Source organism: Ustilaginoidea virens, chromosome 3 (assembly GCF_000687475.1).
Source record: "Ustilaginoidea virens chromosome 3, complete sequence".
Lineage (NCBI taxonomy): Eukaryota > Fungi > Ascomycota > Sordariomycetes > Hypocreales > Clavicipitaceae > Ustilaginoidea > Ustilaginoidea virens.
In genome coordinates, this window is record NC_057318.1 from 4,965,084 (window position 1) to 4,986,671 (window position 21,588).

Here is a 21,588-nt window from a genome sequence, read left to right on the forward strand (position 1 = left end):
CGCGCTGCATCATGCTTTTGAAGCGCACGAAAGATGTTGTGCACCACCTTGAGGGATGAGTCCCAGCCGGAACTGTTACAACCCGACAAAATGCTCTTGAACCTGTCCTTGACTCTCGACAGATAAACCGCTTCTCTTTCTTTCCATCAGCCAGTACATGATGGATCATCATGACATCAAGTCTTCCAATATAGCCTCTAACTCATCCTTTGGGAAAGGAACGCTTAGCAATTCCGTGCCGAGAGCGTCCTTGCGACTGGTAATCATTTGATGATCGTGGAACCTAGCACGCATGATTAGCGTTGGGCAACTCGACAAGGGCAGCTCGACAAGGGCAACTCGACAAGAGGGCCCCCCCCCTCCAAGAGGGGAGAGAGAAAAGACGGCAAGAAGCAACGTACTCCTTGAGCAACGTCCGAAACGCCATCTCCGAACTGCAGATAAACTCCTCAACAGCCTTGTTGTACACCATCCGGTACTCGACCCCCGCGGGCTCGTCGTCCAGCCTCCCTTCCTCCTCCATGGCGACAAGCACCTCGCCGACCAGCAGACGAAAGAGATTCTTGGCATTCTCGGGCAAGCTCTTGAGGACAAAGGCGACGCCCTCTCGGCCGCTGACGCGGCGCGCCGCGCGGCCCAGCAGCTCGTGCACGTCGTCCACGACGTCGAGCTCGACGGCAAACGGCGCAAAGGTGGTGCAGTCGTGGAAGACAAAGTCGAACGCGGAGCGGAGGGCAATGTCCCACAGCAGCGGGAAGTCGGGCGTGTCGGCGGAGCAGACGAAGCTGACCTGCGGGTGGGCGGCGAGGCGCGCCAGCACGCCCTGGGCGGCCGGCTTGCGCAGCGCCGCGGCGTCGACGGAGCTGACCAGGAGGGCGAGCCGGACGTCCGTCGCGGCCAGCTGGGCCAGGATGCTCGACACCATGGCGGCGGGCGTGGACGTCGGCAGCCTGTGGTGGTGGTGGGAGGAGCCGGGGCCGGGGCCGGGGCCGGGGCCGGCGGCGATGGCGGCGCCCACGCAGGCCAGCACGTCGCGCAGGGCGAGGGCGCGCGCGTAGCCGTTGACGGCGACGATGCGGAGCTTGTCGCGGCGGGCGCAGCGGGCCGCGTGCAGGTGCAGGTGGTGCGCGAAGCGGCGCAGCAGGGCGCGCTTGGAGCCGAAGCCGTACAGGCAGACGCTGTAGCCCTGGGACAGCTCAAACGCCCACTGGGGGAAGAGCTCGGCGTGCAGGTTCTCGAGGTGGGCGACGTCGGCGGCGTGGGGGTCCTCGTGCTGCTGCCCGCCCGCGAGGGCAAAGTACTCGTCGTGCGTGAGGAGGGCCAGCGAGGCGAGCGTGCGGTCCGACGTCGTGGGCTTGCCGGGCTTGTTGTGCGCAAAGTAGAGCTCGTGGGGGGGGAGGTCGCGCGGCGGCGTGGGCGACGTCGCTCTTTTTGCTCTCGCTGCCGGTGATGATGCCGATGCCGATGCCGACGCTGACGCTTCTGCTCGCTGGCCTGCTGCCCCTGCTCCGGAGGAAGGAGTGGCGGCCTCTGCGCGGCTGCTTGGGTCCGCGGGCCGGCCGTCGTCCGCCGAGTCTTGGGCGTCGCTGTCCTCGTAAATCTGCCTGATGAGCGTGTCGTTGGAGTAGTCGCCGTCGCCGTCGCCGTCGTCGTCGTCGTCGTCGTCGGCGCGGCTGCCCACCGCACGCTCAATCAGGGCCCTGGCGCTCTTTCTGCGGGCCGACTGGTCTGCGGCTCGCCTGCTGGGCGTGGCTGCCTCGGCTTGCGGGTTCTTGACGGGGGTCGCGAATATCGACTTTGCGGGCGGTTTGACGGGCGTTCTCGTGCCGGTCTTCCCGCTCTTGCGAGGCGTGGCCTCGGGCGCGTCGGGGGACGCCTCGGCGGCGGCGAGGTCCCCAGCCGAGGGGCTGCGCCGTCGTCGTCGCTTGCTGGGCGTGGGCGTGGGCGTGGGCGTGGGCGTGGTTTCGGGATCAGCGCCGGCATTGACGGATCGCTTTCGCAGCGAGCGGGGTTCCGTGACTTGGCGAGAGCTGCCCGGGGCAGAAGCTTGCGCCGGCATGGCGTTGACGCGATTTGCGTGAGGTTTCTTTTTTTTTTTTTCTTTTTTTTTTGTCGAATAATTTTTTTGATGTTTTTTTTTCATGCATGGTGATGATGCTTCATCGAGCTTTCTTTGGTGTTGCAGCGCGCCTCGACGGCCGGGGGTGGCTTGGCGGTGTGTGGCTTGGCGGTGTGTGGCTTGGCGGTGTGGGGCTTGGCGGTGGGTCCGAACCTGTTGGCGGTCCTTGTCTGTTGGTGGGTGTCTGGTTGCATGTGGTCCTGCGGGCGTGCCGATATCAGCCGGGCCCCGCCACGTCGAGCCCCAGAACCTCCGAGCTGGCTGCTGGCACTGGACAGCTCGTTGAGGTGACAACATACTTCTCTGCTAGATGGGTTCGTGCGTGAAACCCCAAGATGGCATGGAATCTGAATCTCTCGGCAACCCTCAACGCCACCAAGCTCTTCTTCAAGCCCGGCATATGCCTGCCCCATTGCACGGTGCCCACGTTCAACGACCTGCCCATCCCGCTCGACAAGGGCCTGCACCAGCTCGGCCGCCAATCCGACATCCGGGCCGTCGTTCTCGACAAGGACGACTGCTTCGCCTACCCTGACGCGAAGCACGTCCACGAGCCATACAAGGTGAGCTCCGGGCTTGATGCCGTGCCGTCCTGTCCGTCTTGCACCCCGTGCCCCCCTGCTCCTGACTTGTGCCGCCGCCCTGGACAGACCCAGCTTACCATACCCGTTGCTTTCTGCCAGAGCCACTTCCAAGACCTGAGGCGGGCATATCCGGGGCGAAGGCTGCTGGTGGTGTCCAACACCGCCGGCGCGGCCGGCTGGGACCCCGACCGGAAGCAAGCCGCCGAGGTGGAAAAGAACACCGGGGTCCACGTGCTGCCTCACTCGGCCAAGAAGCCGGGCTGCGGTGCGGAGATCATGGCCTACTTCCGACAGCACCCCGAGACCGGGGTGACGGACCCGTCGCACGTCGCCGTCGTCGGGGACAGGCTGACGACCGATATGATGCTGGCCAACATGATGGGCGGCTGGGGCTTCTGGATCAGCGAGGGCGTTGTGCCGAGGCAGCAGAAGAGCGTGGTAGGTTTGCCTCCCCCTGTCCGCCTGATGGAGCCGGCACTCGCTCACGCCTCCTGTTTCGCAGTTTTCGAGGATGGAGCGCAACTTGGCCCAGTTCCTCGTGTCACGGGGGGTCCGGCCGCCTTTGCCGCGATGACCCGCTGCGCCTGCCGACTGCCCCTAGAAAGCCAGTCGGGGGCAAAGACTACATGTTGGCGGCCGGTTCTGTCAGTCTGACCGCAAGGGTCCGACAGAATAACAAGCGCCGAAAAGGGCTGGGGGCTCGAGGGACAAATGGCTGTTTGCAGTCTCGCGCCGGCGCTGTACTCGGCATTGTCGAGATGCCCTTCTTCTTCGGTTCGAGGCGTTTCCACCGCGACGGAGCGTGGGCACATGCACGAGAAACGTGTATACTGCGATGCTGAAGGCCAATCCCCGACAAAGCTTGGATCATGACTGTGCTGTACGAGTAGGATACGGGCGTGAACCGTCAGAAAGGGAAGCATCGCATGGCATGTGGCAAAAGCATGCCTGAGCTTCTCGGTCCAAGAGATGTTTCCACCAGGTCAATAGCAACGAGAGGGGGTCATGAAGTAAAACCCCCTGTTCCTTGCGTACATGCTTTGCTTTTTGGCGTTTTGGCGTTGTGAGTTTCGCTTTCTAGCTCATGTTTGCCTCGAACAGCGCTTTGGTAGTTGCTGCATATGTACGTACGTAGCACAGCCAGAGGGGGGGCTACGATTATTGACCCGTAATGATACTGTTACATCAGGAACCCCCCCCCCCCTCCCTCTCGCAGCAAAGCGATCTTCGAGGCAAACATTGAAAAACGCCCATTGGAAAAAAAAAAAAAAAAAAAAAAAAAAAAAAAAAAAAAAAAAAAAAAAAAAAAAAAAAAAAAAAAAACCAAAAAACCTTGGCGAATCTGTCGTTCTGCACGATGCAATGCGAGAAAGATGCTGATGCTTGTCGCTGAGACAGTGAGGAGGGGCCCAGACCCGTCCGTCATCGGCAGGCGGTGAGTGTGGCAGAAATATTCCTGGCCGGCTGCACCCTTTACGTCTCGACCTCGACCTCCCAAGAACCGTGTACAGCGTCGCCTCTCACCACGACACAAAACCAGCAATGAGTCTCCCCCCCGGCCCTCCCAGCGGCGACGCCAAGCCGTCCCTCGGCGCAAGCCAGGATCCAGGAGTCAAAGCCGTACGCAGTCCAGCCCTCACCTCTCCTTCCCGTGAAGAGCAGACGAAACCCCTAACAAAAGCCTAGGTGCAAGCTGCGATGGAGTCCTGTCTCGGCAAGTCCATCATGTCCGGAGTAATGGGTTTCGGCATGGGCGGCCTGTTTGGCATGTTCATGGCCTCGGTACGTTTGACCCGTCGCGTCTCAAAATGAAGGAAGAGAGAAAGAAAGAAAGAAAGAAAAAAGAGACAGACACACAGAGATGGAGAAAGCCCCCGGACTGACGTGTCCCTCCTCAGATGTCTTACGACACCCCCTTCGGCAGCCCAGTCACCAACAGCGCCGGCCAAAACATGTCGTCGCTCCCCCTCCGCCAGCAGCTCAAGGTCGGGTTCAAAGACATGGGCACGCGCTCGTTCTCCATGGCCAAGAACTTTGGCAAGGTCGGCGCCCTCTTCTCCGGCATCGAGTGCGGCATCGAGGGCTTGCGCGCCAGGAACGACTTGGCCAACGGCGTCGCGGCGGGCTGCGTGACGGGCGCGATCCTGGCCAAGAATGCTGGGCCGCAGGCCATGGCTGGCGGGTGCGTGGCCTTTGCGGCCTTTAGCGCCGCCATTGAGGCGTACATGAGGCAGCCCAAGGAGGAGTAAAAGCGAACTCGAGCATGCCTGCATACGATGTAAGAGCTGGGTGGACGAGAAGAAGACTAGACGAGGCTGATTTTGACCTTTGCGTTTCTGTTGTTGTCGTTGTTTTGGCGTTGAGGTTTGGTTTTTCTGCCGTTTGACACGGGCAAAGTACAGGGGCGTTATTGGAAAGAGGTTTCTTTTTTTTCTCTTCTTATCCCCGCTCTCTGATTGAGGTCATGATGAAGCTGGCTGGACGCCAGATGGCCGGCACTTGTATAGAAACCCTGCGAGACGCGCGCAAAGGGCAGCTGATGGAAAGTCTTACAACTGATTCAGGTTCAGGTGCTTGGAGTTGACCCAAAAAGCCTCTGTGGACACCCGTGCTCATAAAGTTTGCTCATTTCATTCTGTTGCACGCCTCATTCGTGCATCAGGTCTCGTCTTGTCGAAGCCACTGCTGTTCAGACTCGCGCACTTTTAGATCAGCCTCGTCCTCCATGAGACTCCTCTTCTCCCTCCCGCTACGACGTGTTATGTGTGCCCCGTTTTAAGTCGGTTGGTAGACCTGAAACGAGCCAAACTCCCAATATGCCGTCTTGAACGAATCTGGCTGGTTGGCAACAAGATCCTGACAAGTGCCGGGGCCTAAAACCGAGTCAGCTGCTCTCCTTCTCCCTCTGGACCCTTTTTTTTTTTTTTTTTTTTTCCTGCTTTTCCTCTTCTTTTCTCGTGGTGACAGCTTGGTCACATCTCCATTCCATACATAAGTAGGTCAGCCAACTTACACCCAGACTTGTCCCAGCTCCCGTAGACCAAGTCCCCGCATAGATCAATGTTGGCGATTATAGAGTGGTTCTTGAAGTGGGAGCCAATGTCGCAATCTGTGCCGGGAAAATCAGCAGCGGCAACTCCCCATCCAGCAGGGTTAGGCTTCCCGCTCGTAATATCGGCGGGGACGGCGTTCCTGGCAAACTGCCACATTCGAATGCCCGCGCTTCGCCACTCCACAGCCACGACGCTACCGCCGGCCGAGTTCAGGGTGGCTCCGTACGTTGGACCAGGTCCCTGGACGCCGCATCCGGCGTTCTTGTCGACGCTGTGGTCGCAATTGTCTTGGATGGCGGTGCCGGTTTGCTTGCGCACGACGCCCATGGAGCAGCCGCCGGTGGTGTGGAGGGTCATGGCGTTGCCAGCGGTTCCCTGGTTGATGGACTCCATGATGTCGATTTCTCCATTGTCGGGCCAGTGGTACGGGTCTGTTAGCCACAGAGCGGGCCAGGCGCCGCATGCGTACGGGGTGTGCCTGACGTCCAAGATGAAGAGACCGCCGTTGTACGTCTTTGTGGATTCGATACGTACGGAGAAGCGGCCCGTCGAGGCGTTGGGGTTGTCTTGGGGGCCCACGGCTGTGTCGACGCGGAGGACAGCCGCGCTGGGGGTGGCGTACGTGAGGTTCTATGAGCGGCATGTAAGCACGATTGCCATGTTTGGCATGGGAAGCAGGACGGAAAGCAAGACGGCATGGTTTGGGGTTCCGAGGTGGAAACTGCGTCAACTTACCCGTTGGGTGGCTTCGGCGTGAGGCACGTAGTGAACAAACCCGTGGGCTATTCCATAGCGAATGGTCAGAAGGAAAAGGGAATAGAAGAGAGAGAAAAGACGTCACATAAAGTACTTGTGCGCGCGCTTGTCTCGTTCTTTTGACGTACCAGGGTCGTAGCCAGTTCTATAGTTGAACTGGTCAAAAAAGGTCTCGCCCGCATCTAGATTCCGCGTCAGCAAGACACGCGAGACGCTTCACAGCAAAAGGCGGCGATCAGAGTTACACGTGTCTTGCAAGCTGTAATTCAGGGCCGAATAATCCGGGTATGCCTTTTTCTTGGTCACAGTCGCAGCCACAGCAATGACGATGACTATGACGACGGCGGCGGCGCAAAGCCAAGTCCAAACCCTCCTCGTCCAGAACCGCGGGTTCCACCAGGGTCGTCTCGTTGCCACGGGTCGATGCCCGGCCCCGTCGTACTGTAGGGCTTCATAGCGTGGGGGTTGCATTTCCGCGGAATGCACCTCTTGGCGGTATCGGGCGGGATGCATTCCCGGCGGTCCCTCTGCCGCTTCTCTTCTCGTTGGTTTTTAGTTTTGCGCGAAATCCCCTTGAGGAATCGACCCGCGAGCCGCAAAGGAACGAATCTGCCCAACAGGTTACCTTGTCGACGAGCTCGGCCTTCTTCCGGCTTGGTGGTGAACGGGGGGCGCCAGGGCACACGCGACGGCGAGTCCGCGGCGGCGCCAGTTGGACGCGAGCTAAACGCGCGGCTTGGTCACGGGAGGAAGCGAAAAAAGACGAATATTTTACTACGGAGCAGGACAAGGCAAGCCGGTGGCGGCAGGGCGAAGAAGGGACTGTGGCTTGGTGCAGCACCCGGACCGAGACCAATTTTGATACGGCGCAGCAATGGATGAGACGGGTTGTTGATTGAGGGCGGGATTCGAAAAAAGAAACCACACCACCCCGAGCTGTTTTGCTGTTTTGTTTTGTTTTGTTTTGTTTTGTTTTGTTTTGCCTTGGGTACATCCGACGAACCTCTCGGGGCGTTCGCGAACGACTGAACCTGCAGGGTTGCCTGCAGACAAAAGAGAAGTTGTGTTTGAGTTGTCGTTTCACCTCGTCTACACGCAATCGGTCAGAGGGTAGGATAAGCACTCTCTGCTCGAGCACGGCTGGCACACGGAGAAACGCCGACACCTCACGCTAGACGGCAAGTACCTAGGAGGTAGGTAAGAATAGCTACCTACCTAAGAACAAACGAGCCTGAGGGCAACGTACCGTCGTCGTCGTCATGCATGTTTGCACCAGGCAAGCATCTTTCTCCAATCGGGTCCTGCTCCAGAGTGGCAGACCAAGACCCAAGGCCAAGCATGCAAAAGAGTTTGACCAACGCAGCCTTTGCCGGACCTGGAGACTCGCAGTGCCACGGGCAGCGGAAAGAAGAGCCAAACACTAGGTGCTCGGTACTCGGTAGCGAAGAGGGGAGATGCCAATGGAACAGCGCCAACTTGCAGGCGTCAGAGTCGGAATACGGGATCCCGGCAGACACCCTGACACCCCGACACCCCGACACCCCGTTCATAGCCCCTGCGCTTCCAAGACGGGCTGGGCTGATGATGGAGCGGGGAGTCGGAGGTACGGGGCTCGGAGCACATGGACGTGCGGACGTGGGCTGGGCAAGCCAGGGTCTCGTGTGCGGATGGATGTTTGAGTTCCGGTCGGTGTTTGCCTCTTCTCTTGTCTCTCGTCTCTCGTCTCTCGTCTCTCGTCTGCTGCGCAGAAAACTGGCATCGGCTAGGCGACTTCAAGCCGTGATTACTAAGCTGGCACGAGCACCTGGGCAACAAATTGACGTGTTTCATCTCCTACATCCAGTCCTTACACCCACGGCCACCCACCCACATTCAACAAATGTTTCATCGACATGAGGAATAGTACAAACAACAAGCCCCAGAATGACGCCCGCCAAGGCAGCTACTCGGCACCCAATGCGTGTACGCTCAGCCCAGTCGAGTCGCCAGGAGAACCCGCCCTCGAGAGATGCGCCGTCTCCTCGGCTTCGCAGCGCAGCATCGCAGCGCAGCATCGCAGCGAAGCATCCATCGCCGCTCGCATAATGTCCCTTGCTTCCTCGCACCACGCAACACGCACCATGCCACACGCAAAACTCGTCAGATAGACTCGGTACCAAGCCACCCATCGTGCACGTCTACGCCCCCGGCTGTGAAATCAGCATGCTCCAGCCGGCTGCTCCAGCGAAAACGTCTTCGTCACCGCCACCGCGCAGCACAACCACGCCCCCAGGTCCGTCGTCAGCAACCTCGTCATGTTCCACCCCAACCACTCGCCCTGCGCCTCCACGTTCCTGTGCCCCGGCTCGGCGCGCTTTCTCTCCATCGGCCTCCCGCCCTCGTCGTCCATCATGAACTTGATCAGAGGGGCCACAAACGGCGCAAAGACCAGGTGGCCGACTGCTAATCCCGCCGTGGCAGCGTACCACGGCAGAGCACCGCGCCTCCGCAGCAAGTCCTTGTTCCACACCATGGCCCCGATGCTTGTCCACGTCGTGATTCCCAGTAGGCCAATGACCTGGGTCAGGCCCCAGGGGAACATGACTCTCCAGTACGTGGGCAAGATGGCATTGCCCCGATCGCGCAGCTCCGCGTGGGTGAGGATGCCCAGGAAGACGTGCTGGTCCCATGCGAACAGGAGGGAGCATGTGGACGAGACGAACGGCGACAGCAGGAGAGTCTTTTTGGCGTCGAAGAAGGTGCCGGATGCCATACCGAGAGGCGCGAGGCGCGAGGCGCGAGGCGTCCTATGTCTCGTCCTTTTTTCCCCCCTTTGGCTTTTCTGCGACTTCCGTACTCCGTGCAGCGCGGCGAATGTCCCGTAATGGGCGAAAACGTGTCTCACCTCGGGACGACAAACGGGATTGTGCTGAGCCTGCTGAGCCTGCTGAGCCTGCTGGGTGGAAAAATGTTTGCTTGCTTGCTTTCAAGACGGCAAAGACGCTCGAGTCCAATTGCCCAATAAAAAGCTGGAACAGAGGTGCTCAGGCCACAGGCTGACCCACATGACCTGGATGCCTCTTCGCACTTGCTCATGCAGGCTTGCACAACATCAACATCACCACCCGACCGCCCCTGTAGATCAACCAGTTGACCTCTTCTGCTTCTGCAGCCAGATATCGACCGACGGATGCATCGTCTTTCTTTCCGGCCTTGCGCCACGTTGCGTACCAGCAGTCAACTGCCCATTCTACACTGTAAACCGTAATGTACAAGGTGGCAAGTACGCGAATCAGCATCCCCTAAATCCCCCCAAATCTTTCAAATCTTCCACGACATGTACCGCGCTATGGAGAAAGGGCAAGAAAGATGGGATTTGAAACCGAGACAAAGGAGAAGAAAAGGAAGAGAGCCATCAATCCTCTTCGTCGTCTACCCGCGGCCGTTTGGAATGGCGGCTTTCTTCCTCTTGCAGCCCATATCCCCTCTTTGATGAGGAGCTTTGATCGACTTCTGACAGAAACTTGTCCACGTTGAATGGATCAGCAGCGTCTTTTTCAAACTGCACGGGGCCTTCTCGAGCCTGACAAGTGAAAACACACATGTTAGCTTGTCCTGTTGGCGCTTTTTGCCGGCGACCATGACAAGGATTAAACGTACCTCTGCATCACCGACGCCCTTGAAAGTCCCCTTACCGAGCGCTTCTCCGAATCGGCTTGCTTTCTGAATCTTGGCCATCTCCTTGTCGCCTGCTTCAGGGTCGTCCTCCTCGTCGTTCGCGCGTGGTCTGTAAATGCTGCTAATGGCGTCCTGGGCGGCAAATAAAGGTTTGTCGTAATGGTTATCTTCGTTGAAGCCGCTGTCGAAGCCGCTGGTTTGGTTGAACAGCCTCGAGTCGTACATTGTCTCTTTTGACTGGGTTGGCTTCGCAAGGCCTAGCGCAATCTTCTCCGATATGTCGCGGTTTTGTTCTCTCGCCATGACCTGCATACGCCGTTCTGCACCCATGCGATTCTGCCGGAGTTTCCTCTCCTCCTCCTTGTGTTTTTCGCGCCGAGCTTTCTCGCGTTCGCGAATTTCCGAATCTTCGCTGTCGGATGCCTCTGACTCGCTGTAGCTCCTTGATCGTGAGTATCTAGAGTCTCTGGAATCCCTCGAATCTTGTGATCGTCTGCGTCCCCTTCCCCGTCCCCGTCCCCGTCCACCGCCAGCAGGAGCAGCAGCAGCACGTTCGTCCCTAGCCTTTTGGGCAAGTGCTCGGAGATTTTCGTCCTTTTGCGCCTTCTCCTTCTCAGCCAACCTCTGCTGCATCAGAGCCCTCTGTTGAACCTCCTCTCGCGCATGTCTCTCCGCCATCTTGACGGCTTCGGCAAACTGGGCATGCTTATCGTTGATGGAGATGTCTTGCAAGCCACGGCCATCCGCGGCAAGACGCTTGTCCAGAGGAACGGTGAAGCCCTTTGGGTTCTTCCAGTTGGACACTGGCGGGGGGATCTTCCACATCTCCTGGTCCTCGGCCGTGAGCTTTCGAGGCGGGGAATGCATCACGGGCGGAGGGGGAGACGGCGGGCCTCGAGGGATCTTTTTGTGCTTGAACTTTGGCGGTTCCATCGGGTCCCGCTGCCGTTCGACAATCTTCATGATGCGGTCTTGCTTCTTCGAGTTGTCGCCCATCTGGCTGGCAGGCGTGTACCGCACAAAGGTGGGATCGTTCCTCTGCCCTACATTGATGTTTTTGGGTCGCTGCGCAGCGACAGCCCCGCTCACGAGCGCGGCGAGGGCATTCTTGGTCTTCTCGGTCGTTGCGGCGACAGAATCCTTGTCCGGGCGAGACAGATCGATCTCCCCAGCATCGGCACGCTGCCGTAAGGGAATGAGGTCTTTAAAGGACGTGTGTATGATGCGTCCTTGACCATGACCTTGCCGAGCGATCGCGTCGTACCTGACTTTGCCTTCTGCATCCACCTGCACCGTCAAAGCGTTGCTCGTTGTCGCGTTCTTCTTCCCCATGTCCAAGGGATACTGGGCCACGGGGATCTCGGGGAAAGCGCCGCCATCGCCAAAATCCTCTTGCGACCGTGGCCGCCAACCCGCGCGCTGTCCATACGCCGGAGGGCCTGATCGCTTGAGCACAATCTGGGTCTCGTCAATCTGTCCGGCACCGACAATGCGAGGTCCTCGCTGTTGTGTCCGTGTGGGCGCCTCCTCATCCTCTCCTGTGTATTTGGGTTTCGGCAGCGAAGCCTGCAGCGAAGCAGCAATCGACGCCATTCTATCGTCGGAATCGGAGCGGGAAGGTGAGGCAAACCGTGTGAAGGTGAAGCAGGACAGATGCAGGACGTGGGTTCTTGGACGGGGTCAATTTCATATGTGGCGTGGCGCATGCTGGATGTGGCTTAGCTACCAGACCTCTGACCGAGGAGGTAAAGTACCTTAGGTAGGAAGGTACCTAAGGTAGCTGGACCAAGTCGACTCCAGACCCTGTAGTCTGGATCGATACAACATTGTTCTTAGATGTTTGAATAAAAGGAGAAAGGGGAGAAGAGAAAAAAGACAAAAAATAGTCAGGTTGATACTAGACACTTGTTTCTTGAGCACTATACCTAGGGGTGTATCATTTTCAGATTGCTCCAAGGTCCAGGTAGGGGAACAAGTGTCTGGAATATCGGGATACGGGGCCAATAAGCACGAGCTGTTTTCACTCCATCACATCAGAAACTTGCCAGAGACGATGAAGCGACAAAGAGTGGCATACCACGGACCAACCGAGTTTTTTATTTTTTTTGTTTCACCCATCGTGCTAGCATCAAATATGGAGCGCGCTTGTCTTCTTTTTGCGTGATTGGGTTTGTCCACCTCGACCGCCAACAAGAACCACGATGGCCAGGGTCTTTGCTCATTACTATACATGTCATTCAATGCTGGCTACCGCCTCCTTCTGCCCTTTCCTATATATGCGCCTCGTGACATCTTAACCAAGAAAAATCTGCCCCCTCCCCGTGCAAGCAACTAGACATAGCCCTTGCGTGCGCCCTTTGAAACCCGGTTGTTAGCAGCCGTCTGGTTGAAAGATGGGGAGACCGAGACGTACCTGGAAGAAAAACCTGACGACAAACACCTGCAGAGCACCCATACAGATGATCAAACCAATCTGAATCATGCTAAAGTTGACGATTCGCTTCTCCGTGCTATGAACAGTAGAGAAGTTTCGGTTCTCTCGGGTTCGAAAGTATTTTTGATTCCGCGAAACGGTGGAAAACAGGCTGGAGATCTTCATGATGGAATCCTCCAGAGACGACATCTGCTCCGGAGAGGTGCCCTGCTTGGAAGGCAGCTGCGCAGTTCGCAGTTCGTCCTCGACCTGGCTTGCCCTGTCAGTCGCGGACTCATGCACCACAACCAGCCTCACCACCACTACTACTGTACGCTGTGACTGACCGAAATGTCGAAATCGACATGTTTCCCAGCAAAGGTGCTCATGTCATTGTCAAAGCAGAAGGAATATTCTCCCGCGTGCTGGGCCGTGAAGACGAAATCACCCTGGCGCTCCCTTTCGCCTTGCAACACGACTTTGCCGTTGGGACCTTCAACGAGGTAATCGACGTCGAACGAACCGCCCGATTGGACCTGCAATGCATTGTCCAGATTAGCACGGCAAAGAAGAAAAGCCGAGTCGCGCTTGTCTGAGCATGTCGGGCCATCTTCATACCGCAAAATAGAACGCAACCTTCTCGTTGTCCTTTTTGGTCTCGGCATAGAAGCAGGCCTTCTCGTTGGCGCCGAGCCTGTAGGTCAGAGCGGTGGCGGTAACATCGGTAGCCAGGCAAGCAATCACGCCCGTTGCTATCGTCGACAGTCTCATCGTTGCTGCTTGGAGTCGTGTGTTGTCGCGTGCAACAAGTTCTCAGGTCGACCACGTCCGCAAAGGGGGGGGGGGGGGAGGGGGGGGTGAGGTCTCGGTCGGATACGTCTTTTGTGCACCGTGGCTTCCTCCCTGGCGGTAATCATGTCTGACGGGTTCTGCAATCCTGCATGCAGCAAAAGGGGCCACGCTTGCAACTTGCGCGCACTGCGGCTCGGAGCCGGATTTTCGCACGCACCGGCCAAGTTGGCCCAACCAGATGCCAGGGAGGGGCGAATGCCCCCCCCCCCTCCCCCGGAAACCCACCACAGCAGCAGCGCTAGTGAGGCTCTGGCTCCACCTGGAGTCTGTGAGCTTCCGATTTATTAAACACGCTTGCTCCGTACCAATAGCATGAGCATGACGTGCGTCGCTTTTCAGGGAGCCTTTTAGCTTTGCAATGACATTTTGTTGATGCTCTTGATGAGTCTTAACTGCTCGCCCACTTCCCACCTGCTGGCACAACATCGCCTCTCCAACACCTCTCGCTATTTTCTCCCACTCTTTCTCTGTTCACCCTTTCCCCCCCCTTTTCATCCTGCTTCGTAATGTTCAGTTGCCTGATGGCATGATATTTGATTCATTTCAAACTGCCAGACTCTTTGTCCACCATAGGCTCTCCACTAAACACGTCATTCTTCTCAAAAAATGTCCGCTCAGACGACAATTACCAAGGCGACCTCAGTTGCCTTGAGGATTTCCGCTATTATATTCTTTCGCTTTGTGAGTCTTCCCGCTTCTCATGCGCATGATGCATCTCGTAACTAATGTCTCGCCTAGTTTCCCGTACGCCTTGTTCCAAGCCGAAGTCTCTTTGAACCACGAAGCTAATCTTGCCCTCGCAGGCACGCTTGCCCTCCATTATCTTTGCGCTCTTTGCCATCTATATTCCAGCCTTTGTCGCTAGCTATCTGAGCGGTCCTCAGGCTCTGGTGGTCGATGATGAAGTCGATCTAACCGTCAAGCGTACCATAATATCGCCCGAAACCCCACTGTTGTCGGAAAATGAGCAGGTGTTGGAGCCCGAGATTATCGCGGACGAGGTCGAAATTGAAGAGAAAATCATATTGGAAGAAAAATATGAGCCCTCGTGGAAAACATTGCTTTACGGAACGGCCAACGCTTCGCGGCCCAAGGTCTCCCTCCTCACTTTTCTTATCAACATGGTGCTCGTTGGCTTGACTGTAGATGCGCTATATCGAGCGCGCTGGTACTATCCTGCCAAAGACCTCTCGTTTGTTCGGCTAGGATATGTTTCTCCCGGTGAAGCTCGATTCCTCATTCGAGAACCAAATAACGAGCGACTCCCCGTGACTTTACAGATTCGTGCCAAGAGCTCTGAGCTGCTCCTGGACCATTCTCCCTGGGAAATCGCTGCCAAAGTTCAACTGACGACAAATGAGACGGACTTTACCGAGGCAGTCACTGTTGCCCTCGCGCATTCGGAACAGCGGTGGTATGAGTGGAAAACCTCCAACAACTTCACTGGCGAGTTCCTGGCACCCCCCAAACCTGGCGACATGCCAACGTTCCATGGCGGAAAGTTCACGTTCCTCTCAACCTCCTGCATTCTACCCCGTTTTCCGTATAATCCTGTGGACCATGCGCTTGCAATTCCTGGGCTTCGTCATCTCGCCAGAATGCTGCCCAATCTCGGAGCTCAGTTCATGCTGTTCCTGGGCGACTTCATATATATAGACGTCCCTGAGCGATTTGGCAAGTCTACGGAGGAGTATCGCATGCAGTACAGGCAGGTATACGCTTCACCGGACTGGGCGCCCGTGGGACAAAATCTGAGCTGGATCCACGTTCTAGATGATCACGAGATATCCAATGATTGGTCTTCCAACAAGACTGGAATCTATGAGGCCGCCGTTGGTCCTTGGCATACATACCAGGCAGCAGTGAACCCGCCTGCCGCTGTCATGGCTGGGACGAGAGGACAGCGACGCAAGGATGCTACGTGGTACGAATTCGTTCAAGGGCCCGCCAGCTTCTTTCTGTTGGACACCAGAAGCCACAGGTCAAGCAACGGCATCCCTTTCGACGATGAGCACAAGACCATGCTTGGGCCAGATCAATTGGCTGACTTGTTGGCTTGGCTGGCCCGCCCTGAGCCCAAAGGCGTGAAATGGAAGTTTGTGGCCTCGTCTGTCCCATTTACCAAGAACTGGCCCGTCAACGTCAAAGATACCTGGGGTGGATTTCTGGTTGAGCGAAAGAAGATCCTCGAGGCCATGTGGAACGCCGGCGCTCATGGCACAACGGTAGTCATTCTTTCTGGTGACCGACATGAGTTTGCTGCCACCAAGTTTCCTCCACCTCCCGAATCTGAATGGTCCGAGTTGTCGGCTGCCTACGAATTTTCCACTTCTCCTCTGAATCAGTTCGCATCTCCCATTCCAACATACAAACAAACGGATGACGAAGATGTACAGTTGAAGTAAGTATTCTTCCTTGACGCATCTACCGGAATAGTGGCATTAACCATGATGTCAGATATATTCCTTCTGGAAGCTCCAAGTTTGGCTCTTTCACCATCGAAAACGTAGATGGGAACAGCACGTTGCAGTACCGCCTTTTCATTGATGGAGAAGAACGGTGGACTACAAAGCTGATACAGGCGCCGGCTGTTGATGGCCCAAAAGCTGGCGGTGGCTCCTTCTGGGACCGAATCAAGTTCCTCTAATTTCTGGTAATTTGTCTGGTGGATTCATGTGCGGAGGGGATTCGGTAAAGAGAAGTGTTTGTTTTGGACGTTTTCGTTTCGGCATGATGATACCCGTATACTCAAATTTGAAAGTTGGGATCCAGTGCTTGCGGCATACTTGGCTGACGGCCCAAAGACGAACTAGCCTAGCCTGATGGTTCGCCTCCACGACTTCTTGCCTAGAGACGTCAGGTCATCTACAGGCTCATGTCTGACGCAGGGCAATCGATTCACCCCGAGATTGACGTGGCTAACGATTGACAGCCGGGCTGGCGCCTAAACCCCATGATCCATATGTGGGAATGGCAGATTGACGTGTCATGGCCTTCTTCTTTTCTTTTCTTTCCGCCCTAATGATGTAGCAGCAATTTTGGATTTAACAGGGATTGGAGATGAACGAGTAGAGGTCGTATTTTTATTTTCTTTTTACGATCAATTCGAAGGGGGTCTGTTGCGCCAGACCAGTCGAGTTTCATCAGAGTTTACTCAGTCGTAGAAAGTTGAAACCTGGTGCGCCCACTTATTATGTAAACCGACAACCCGCCAGTGCAAGTGCAGCGCAAGTGCCGCCACAAGCTCTGGAAACTTTCTTTTCTCACCGCCTGCCCATGGCCCCTCGCGTCAAGAAAAATCACTCGGCAGAATCTTCGTAACTTTTTGCCACAACCTCTGGCAAGGTGGACAGCCCGTTTAAAACCACACACTACGTACATCTGCACAACACAATGGCAGGCCGCAAGAAACGCCCAATCGAAGCAAAGCAGCACCGCCCGTCCAAGAAACAAAAGAGGCAACAGCAATACAACAGCGATCCCAGCAGCGACGAGGACGAGGAGCAGAGTTTTGCCGCCGTCAACTTGCTCGACTCGGACGACGACGTTCACAATGCCACGGCGGACGATGCAGCTGTGTCAGGGGACGAGGACACCTTGTCGAGTTCCGATGAGGAGCAGCCGGCCCCCAAAAGGCCCAGAGAGTCGAGGTCAAAGTCACAACATGACGCAAAAGCACCCGAAGCTGCTGCCGTGTCTGATGATGACGAGGAGGATGGTGAGGAGTCGGACGTAGACGGGTCTGACGGCGACTCGGACTCTGCTGGGCGCAGCAAACGCAAGTCCAAAAGAAACGACCCCAGCGCATTCGCCACGTCAATGTCCAAAATCCTGTCCACCAAGCTGTCCACCTCGAAACGCGCCGACCCCGTCCTGTCTAGGAGCGCCGTCGCGCATGACGCTTCCGTCGCAGCCGTCGAGAGCGCTCTGGAAACAAAGGCGAGGCGACAGCTGAGGGAGCAGAAACGGAAGGCCGCGGAAAAGGGCCGTGTCAAGGATGTGCTGATCGCCTCTCGGGACGAAATCACCGGCGAGGCTGAGTCGTCAACGGCGGATATTTTGGAAACCGAGAGGCGGTTGCGCAAGGTTGCGCAACGGGGCGTGGTTAAGCTGTTCAATGCCGTGCGGGCAGCGCAGGTCAAGGCTGTTGAGGCGGAGAAGGATGCACGGAAAGAGGGGGTAATTGGGGCGAAAAATCGCGAGACAAAAGTCAACGAGATGAGCAAGAAGGGTTTCCTGGATTTGATTGCCTCGGGAGGAGGGGGCTTGAAAAAGGGCGGCTTGGAGGAAGCCTGAGGTCCGATTCGGATTTCTCGTTTTCTTGTGGCGCGTTACTTGCAGCCGGCAACAGGTTGACGTGAAAGACGAGCGTATATAGGAGTCATGCACATGGAGTTGCTTTCCGGTTTCGCCTTTTAAAAAATGCAGTCATAGATACCCTCCAGAACAAGAAATATCGCCCCTCTGCCGTAGAGCCTCGGGGGCTTTTGCTCCTTGAAGTCTGTTTTATCCACAAATAGTTTATTTTACATTGCTTCCTTTTTTTAAATCTTCAAACAGTGTCATCGTTCACCCCATTCCCGTGTGCTTAGCCTTGGACTGATTACATGGGGTGGGGGTCTCATTGGAAATCGCTCGCCTGCAGGTTTCTCGTCATGGAAGGCAGTTTGACCACCAAGCCATCCAGCTCCTTTGTCATCTTCACCTGGCAGCCCAGTCGGCTCGTCTCGGTAAGGCCGAACGCCAGGTCAAGCATGTCGTTCTCATCATCCTCAGGCTCGGGCATCTTATCGTAGTAGTCCTCATCAGCAACGATGACATGGCACGTGGAACAAGCGCAAGAACCTCCGCAGGCGCCCTCCATCTCGAGATCGTTGGCTTGAGCAATGTCCAAGAGGTTGTCTCCAGCAGAGACTGCGAACTTGTGCTCCTGGCCATCCTTTTCGATAAATGTGACATGAAGCCTACACATGCCGTTAGCGCGAGCGTCACAAGCAGTTGCGCAACTGGCCCGGCCCTCGGGTGACGATGAAACTTTTTTTTTTTAAAAAAAAAAAAAAAGCGAAAATCAAGATATCATACTCTTCGCCTGGTTTTGGAGGATCGATGTGGCCATGAAGGGCAGGCTTGCTCGTGGAGAAGGATCGTCGAGGTAGTAACGACAGTTGCATCGCTCTTGATGCTGCTGCGCTCTGGGTTCGACAGGCGGACATGAAGATGAAAGACGACGGGGCTTGGATTGTGCGACGTCGATAAGCCCTTGGGCAAGTTGTTGCGGCCCATGCCGCCAGGCGAGATGCCAGCGTCCTCGAAGCGGACGACATTTTCTCCCGGTGTCTCTCTCGGTCCTCGATTGCGACCGAGCCGGTTACCGATGATTATTTGGTGGATCGACTCCGTACCTAAGGGGGGGGAGCGCGAGCCTGGCGGAGAGTGGAAACGTGATATGTTCCCGTCAAATAAACGACCAGCACATTGTAGCAGTCCCAGGTTGCAAAGAAGCACAAAAAAAAAAAAAAAAAAAAAAAAAAAAAAAAAAAAAAAAAAAAGGAATAACACAAAGCGTCTGGTGATTGGCACCGATGCTCAGCGCTTCCAGCACTTCCGTGCGGGAGATTATTTCGGCGGTCCACCTCGCTGCAAAACCCCCGGTACTGTACAAGCCGGGAAATTCATTCGCCGTGGGCCGCTTAGCTCATCCCTAATACCTCCCTCCGAGCTCTTCTTTTCCTTGGTCCCGTCAATCCCTCCCTGGCCCCAACACAGCCGATGATTTCATTCTCCACGCTCGACCAAGAGCTCACATGCACCAAGGGGTAGCCTGCCGCTGAGTATCTGCCGCTGAGTATCTGCCGCCCATGTCCACGGTTCCCCGCAAATGTTCCTGCTCTTTCAACACCCCCAGCCACGATGACAGATAGAGACGCCGTCAATCCCTTGCGCCCGTACTATCGGGCGCCCGTCATCGGCGAGACGCCCGATGCCGTTTCTGCATCCAGCGCGAACCAGCTCGGTGGCGGGGGCGCGGCCAGCAGTGCTCGCTATGCGTCCAGGGCGCGCCACGTGCTGGCCGACATTGATTACAAGGGGTATCTGGACGACTCGTCGCCGGGGATGATGCAGAATGTCAAGGAGCTGGTTGATGATCTGATGTGGAAGTACACGTCGGTCTTGTTGGCGCAGCCATTCGAGGTTGCCAAGACGATACTGCAAGCTAGAGACCAGGATGAAAACGCAGTCCTGGCAGATGATGCCGAACCGGCGGGCCTGAAGAGGCGGGCGTCCAGCCAAGCGAGCTCATCAATCTACCATGTAAGGAAACCAACCACTCTTGGCGCCTCGACGAACCGCTCACTTACCTTTTGCAACCCCCGTCAGTACCACGACTCCGACTCGGAGGGAGAAGAAGCTTCTTACTTTACCTCGAGCATTCCTGGCACGCCCACAGCGTCGTATAGTAGAAATCTGAGCGGCCGCCGCCCTCAATCTCCGTCCCAAACGCCCCAATCTTCAAAGAAGGCAGCAATCTCGGAGCACTCGATCAACCTCCGCAGACCAGACTCGCTCATTGACGTCATTGGTCAACTGTGGCACAAGGACGGGGCTTGGGGCGTTTGGAAGGGCACCAACGCCACGTTCTTGTACACCGTCTTGCAGTCGCTTCTGGAGAACTGGTCAAGGAGCTTTCTCAGCGCGATATTCAATGTTCCGGATCTGGGGGTCAAGGGCGACATTGACAGGGTCATTGACCTTGCTTCACCATACCCATGGACTTCATTAATCGTGGCAGCAGGCGCTGCTGTTGCTACAGGCGTGCTACTGTCACCGCTGGACCTAGTTCGCACAAGGTCAGTACCGACGGAGCAGCAGCACGTTTTGCCCCGTGCAAGTTGCTGACTGTTTCTAGACTCATCATGACGCCGGTATCGAAAGGTCCGCGGCGAACTCTGGCGTGCCTTCGTACTCTTCCTTCATATCTTTGCCCGTCCGCTATCGCCATTCCTACAGTATTGAACTCGCTTGTGCATCCGCTGTTGACTCTGTCCACACCCCTCATGCTCCGAACTCGCTTCATGATGGACAGCCAAGCTTCGCCCTTGACGTTTTCCATCGCCAAGTTCTTGGCGTCGTCGGGGGCCATCCTCGTCAAGTTGCCGATAGAAACGGTACTACGCCGCGGCCAGATGGCAGTCCTCACCAGCCAGGAGTACAAGCGCGCCATGGGAGGGACAGAATCGAGACTTGACACCATCGTACCTATCGGTCGATATAACGGCCTGGTTGGCACCATGTATCACATCACGGCAGAAGAGGGTACCCGTGAGAACGCGGCTGCGATCAAAGCTGCCAGCAGAAAGGGCAAGGCCAAGAGCGCATCACTCCAGCCCACGTACGTGAAAGGTCAAGGCCTAGAGGGCTTGTGGCGAGGCTGGAAGGTGAATTGGTGGGGCCTTGTTGGCCTCTGGACGGCGAGCCTAGTGGGAACCGGTGGCGAAGGAGAGTTTTGAGTCTCTCGGAACTGCCGACTTGCTGCCAGCCTGGTGTTTTTCTTTAATCCCACTGGGCATGTATGGACTAGACGCCAGGCCTGGCTGCGGGTGCCTTGTATGATTTCTGGTTTGCCTTCTGCATGGCGTTGCGGCGCGGGTTATCTCTCTCCTCTGTTGACATTGATGATATCCATCGATCATATCGGGCTTCATCGGGCTTCACTCTTGTGACATGGCTATAACGCGTGATTGAAAATCGGAGATGATGGCGCGTTTAACAGCATAACGTGACTGCGTAGAGGAATCAAGATAGGAGCAATCTGACGACCAATCCGATGCCACAGGCTGAATATTGATGCGCCGTTATCGAGGGTCAACAGCTGGATTCTGCGGCGCGCACTGACTTATGATCGAGTCTGATCCTTGGCGTGCCAGCATCAGTTCTCCAGATATCAATGCTCAAAGACAACTGTAACTGGCAGTTGACTGTCACTTGTCACTGTGTCTGGTGCTGCTGCCAGAGAGGCGAAGATGACAGGTCCTGCAAAGCCCATGGAAGCACCAGCTCCTCCCGGATGAGAGTGCTGGCGGCAATGCACCAGATATGTATTGGAGCAGAAACTGACTGCCGCACCCAACTGAGGTTTTGGCGATGCAGAACACT

The 21,588-nt window shown here is 56.4% G+C and overlaps 11 protein-coding genes across 11 annotated transcripts; 5 read left to right on the forward strand and 6 right to left on the reverse strand.

Moving 5' to 3' along the window:
* Window positions 1-168: 168 nt before the first annotated feature.
* On the reverse strand, window positions 169-2,059 carry UV8b_04248 (uncharacterized protein; the record flags this gene model as incomplete). The annotated part of the gene is made up of 2 exons (XM_043141746.1): window positions 169-283; window positions 402-2,059. The coding sequence occupies 2 exons, from the start codon at window positions 2,057-2,059 to the stop codon at window positions 169-171; spliced, it is 1,773 nt and encodes a 590-aa protein (XP_042997680.1).
* Window positions 2,060-2,454: 395 nt separating this feature from the next.
* UV8b_04249 (uncharacterized protein) lies at window positions 2,455-3,277 on the forward strand (the record flags this gene model as incomplete). The annotated part of the gene is made up of 3 exons (XM_043141747.1): window positions 2,455-2,682; window positions 2,803-3,141; window positions 3,206-3,277. The coding sequence occupies 3 exons, from the start codon at window positions 2,455-2,457 to the stop codon at window positions 3,275-3,277; spliced, it is 639 nt and encodes a 212-aa protein (XP_042997681.1).
* A 968-nt stretch (window positions 3,278-4,245) lies between these two features.
* On the forward strand, window positions 4,246-4,952 carry UV8b_04250 (uncharacterized protein; the record flags this gene model as incomplete). The annotated part of the gene is made up of 3 exons (XM_043141748.1): window positions 4,246-4,323; window positions 4,390-4,485; window positions 4,602-4,952. 3 exons carry the CDS (start codon window positions 4,246-4,248, stop codon window positions 4,950-4,952), a joined length of 525 nt encoding a protein of 174 aa, XP_042997682.1.
* A 526-nt stretch (window positions 4,953-5,478) lies between these two features.
* Window positions 5,479-7,025, reverse strand: UV8b_04251 (uncharacterized protein; the record flags this gene model as incomplete). The annotated part of the gene is made up of 5 exons (XM_043141749.1): window positions 5,479-5,576; window positions 5,717-6,386; window positions 6,492-6,538; window positions 6,641-6,694; window positions 6,758-7,025. 5 exons carry the CDS (start codon window positions 7,023-7,025, stop codon window positions 5,479-5,481), a joined length of 1,137 nt encoding a protein of 378 aa, XP_042997683.1.
* A 1,684-nt stretch (window positions 7,026-8,709) lies between these two features.
* UV8b_04252 (uncharacterized protein) lies at window positions 8,710-9,264 on the reverse strand (the record flags this gene model as incomplete). Its single annotated transcript, XM_043141750.1, has 1 exon — window positions 8,710-9,264. The coding sequence occupies one exon, from the start codon at window positions 9,262-9,264 to the stop codon at window positions 8,710-8,712; it is 555 nt and encodes a 184-aa protein (XP_042997684.1).
* A 642-nt stretch (window positions 9,265-9,906) lies between these two features.
* Window positions 9,907-11,762, reverse strand: UV8b_04253 (uncharacterized protein; the record flags this gene model as incomplete). Its single annotated transcript, XM_043141751.1, has 2 exons — window positions 9,907-10,074; window positions 10,152-11,762. The coding sequence occupies 2 exons, from the start codon at window positions 11,760-11,762 to the stop codon at window positions 9,907-9,909; spliced, it is 1,779 nt and encodes a 592-aa protein (XP_042997685.1).
* Window positions 11,763-12,500: 738 nt separating this feature from the next.
* Window positions 12,501-13,353, reverse strand: UV8b_04254 (uncharacterized protein; the record flags this gene model as incomplete). The annotated part of the gene is made up of 4 exons (XM_043141752.1): window positions 12,501-12,524; window positions 12,583-12,852; window positions 12,930-13,118; window positions 13,201-13,353. The coding sequence occupies 4 exons, from the start codon at window positions 13,351-13,353 to the stop codon at window positions 12,501-12,503; spliced, it is 636 nt and encodes a 211-aa protein (XP_042997686.1).
* Window positions 13,354-14,040: 687 nt separating this feature from the next.
* On the forward strand, window positions 14,041-16,081 carry UV8b_04255 (uncharacterized protein; the record flags this gene model as incomplete). Its single annotated transcript, XM_043141753.1, has 3 exons — window positions 14,041-14,115; window positions 14,238-15,835; window positions 15,892-16,081. 3 exons carry the CDS (start codon window positions 14,041-14,043, stop codon window positions 16,079-16,081), a joined length of 1,863 nt encoding a protein of 620 aa, XP_042997687.1.
* A 746-nt stretch (window positions 16,082-16,827) lies between these two features.
* UV8b_04256 (uncharacterized protein) lies at window positions 16,828-17,730 on the forward strand (the record flags this gene model as incomplete). Its single annotated transcript, XM_043141754.1, has 1 exon — window positions 16,828-17,730. One exon carries the CDS (start codon window positions 16,828-16,830, stop codon window positions 17,728-17,730), a length of 903 nt encoding a protein of 300 aa, XP_042997688.1.
* Window positions 17,731-18,055: 325 nt separating this feature from the next.
* UV8b_04257 (uncharacterized protein) lies at window positions 18,056-18,758 on the reverse strand (the record flags this gene model as incomplete). Its single annotated transcript, XM_043141755.1, has 2 exons — window positions 18,056-18,398; window positions 18,517-18,758. 2 exons carry the CDS (start codon window positions 18,756-18,758, stop codon window positions 18,056-18,058), a joined length of 585 nt encoding a protein of 194 aa, XP_042997689.1.
* Window positions 18,759-19,344: 586 nt separating this feature from the next.
* On the forward strand, window positions 19,345-20,942 carry UV8b_04258 (uncharacterized protein; the record flags this gene model as incomplete). Its single annotated transcript, XM_043141756.1, has 3 exons — window positions 19,345-19,746; window positions 19,813-20,282; window positions 20,342-20,942. The coding sequence occupies 3 exons, from the start codon at window positions 19,345-19,347 to the stop codon at window positions 20,940-20,942; spliced, it is 1,473 nt and encodes a 490-aa protein (XP_042997690.1).
* Between the last annotated feature and the right edge of the window lie 646 nt (window positions 20,943-21,588).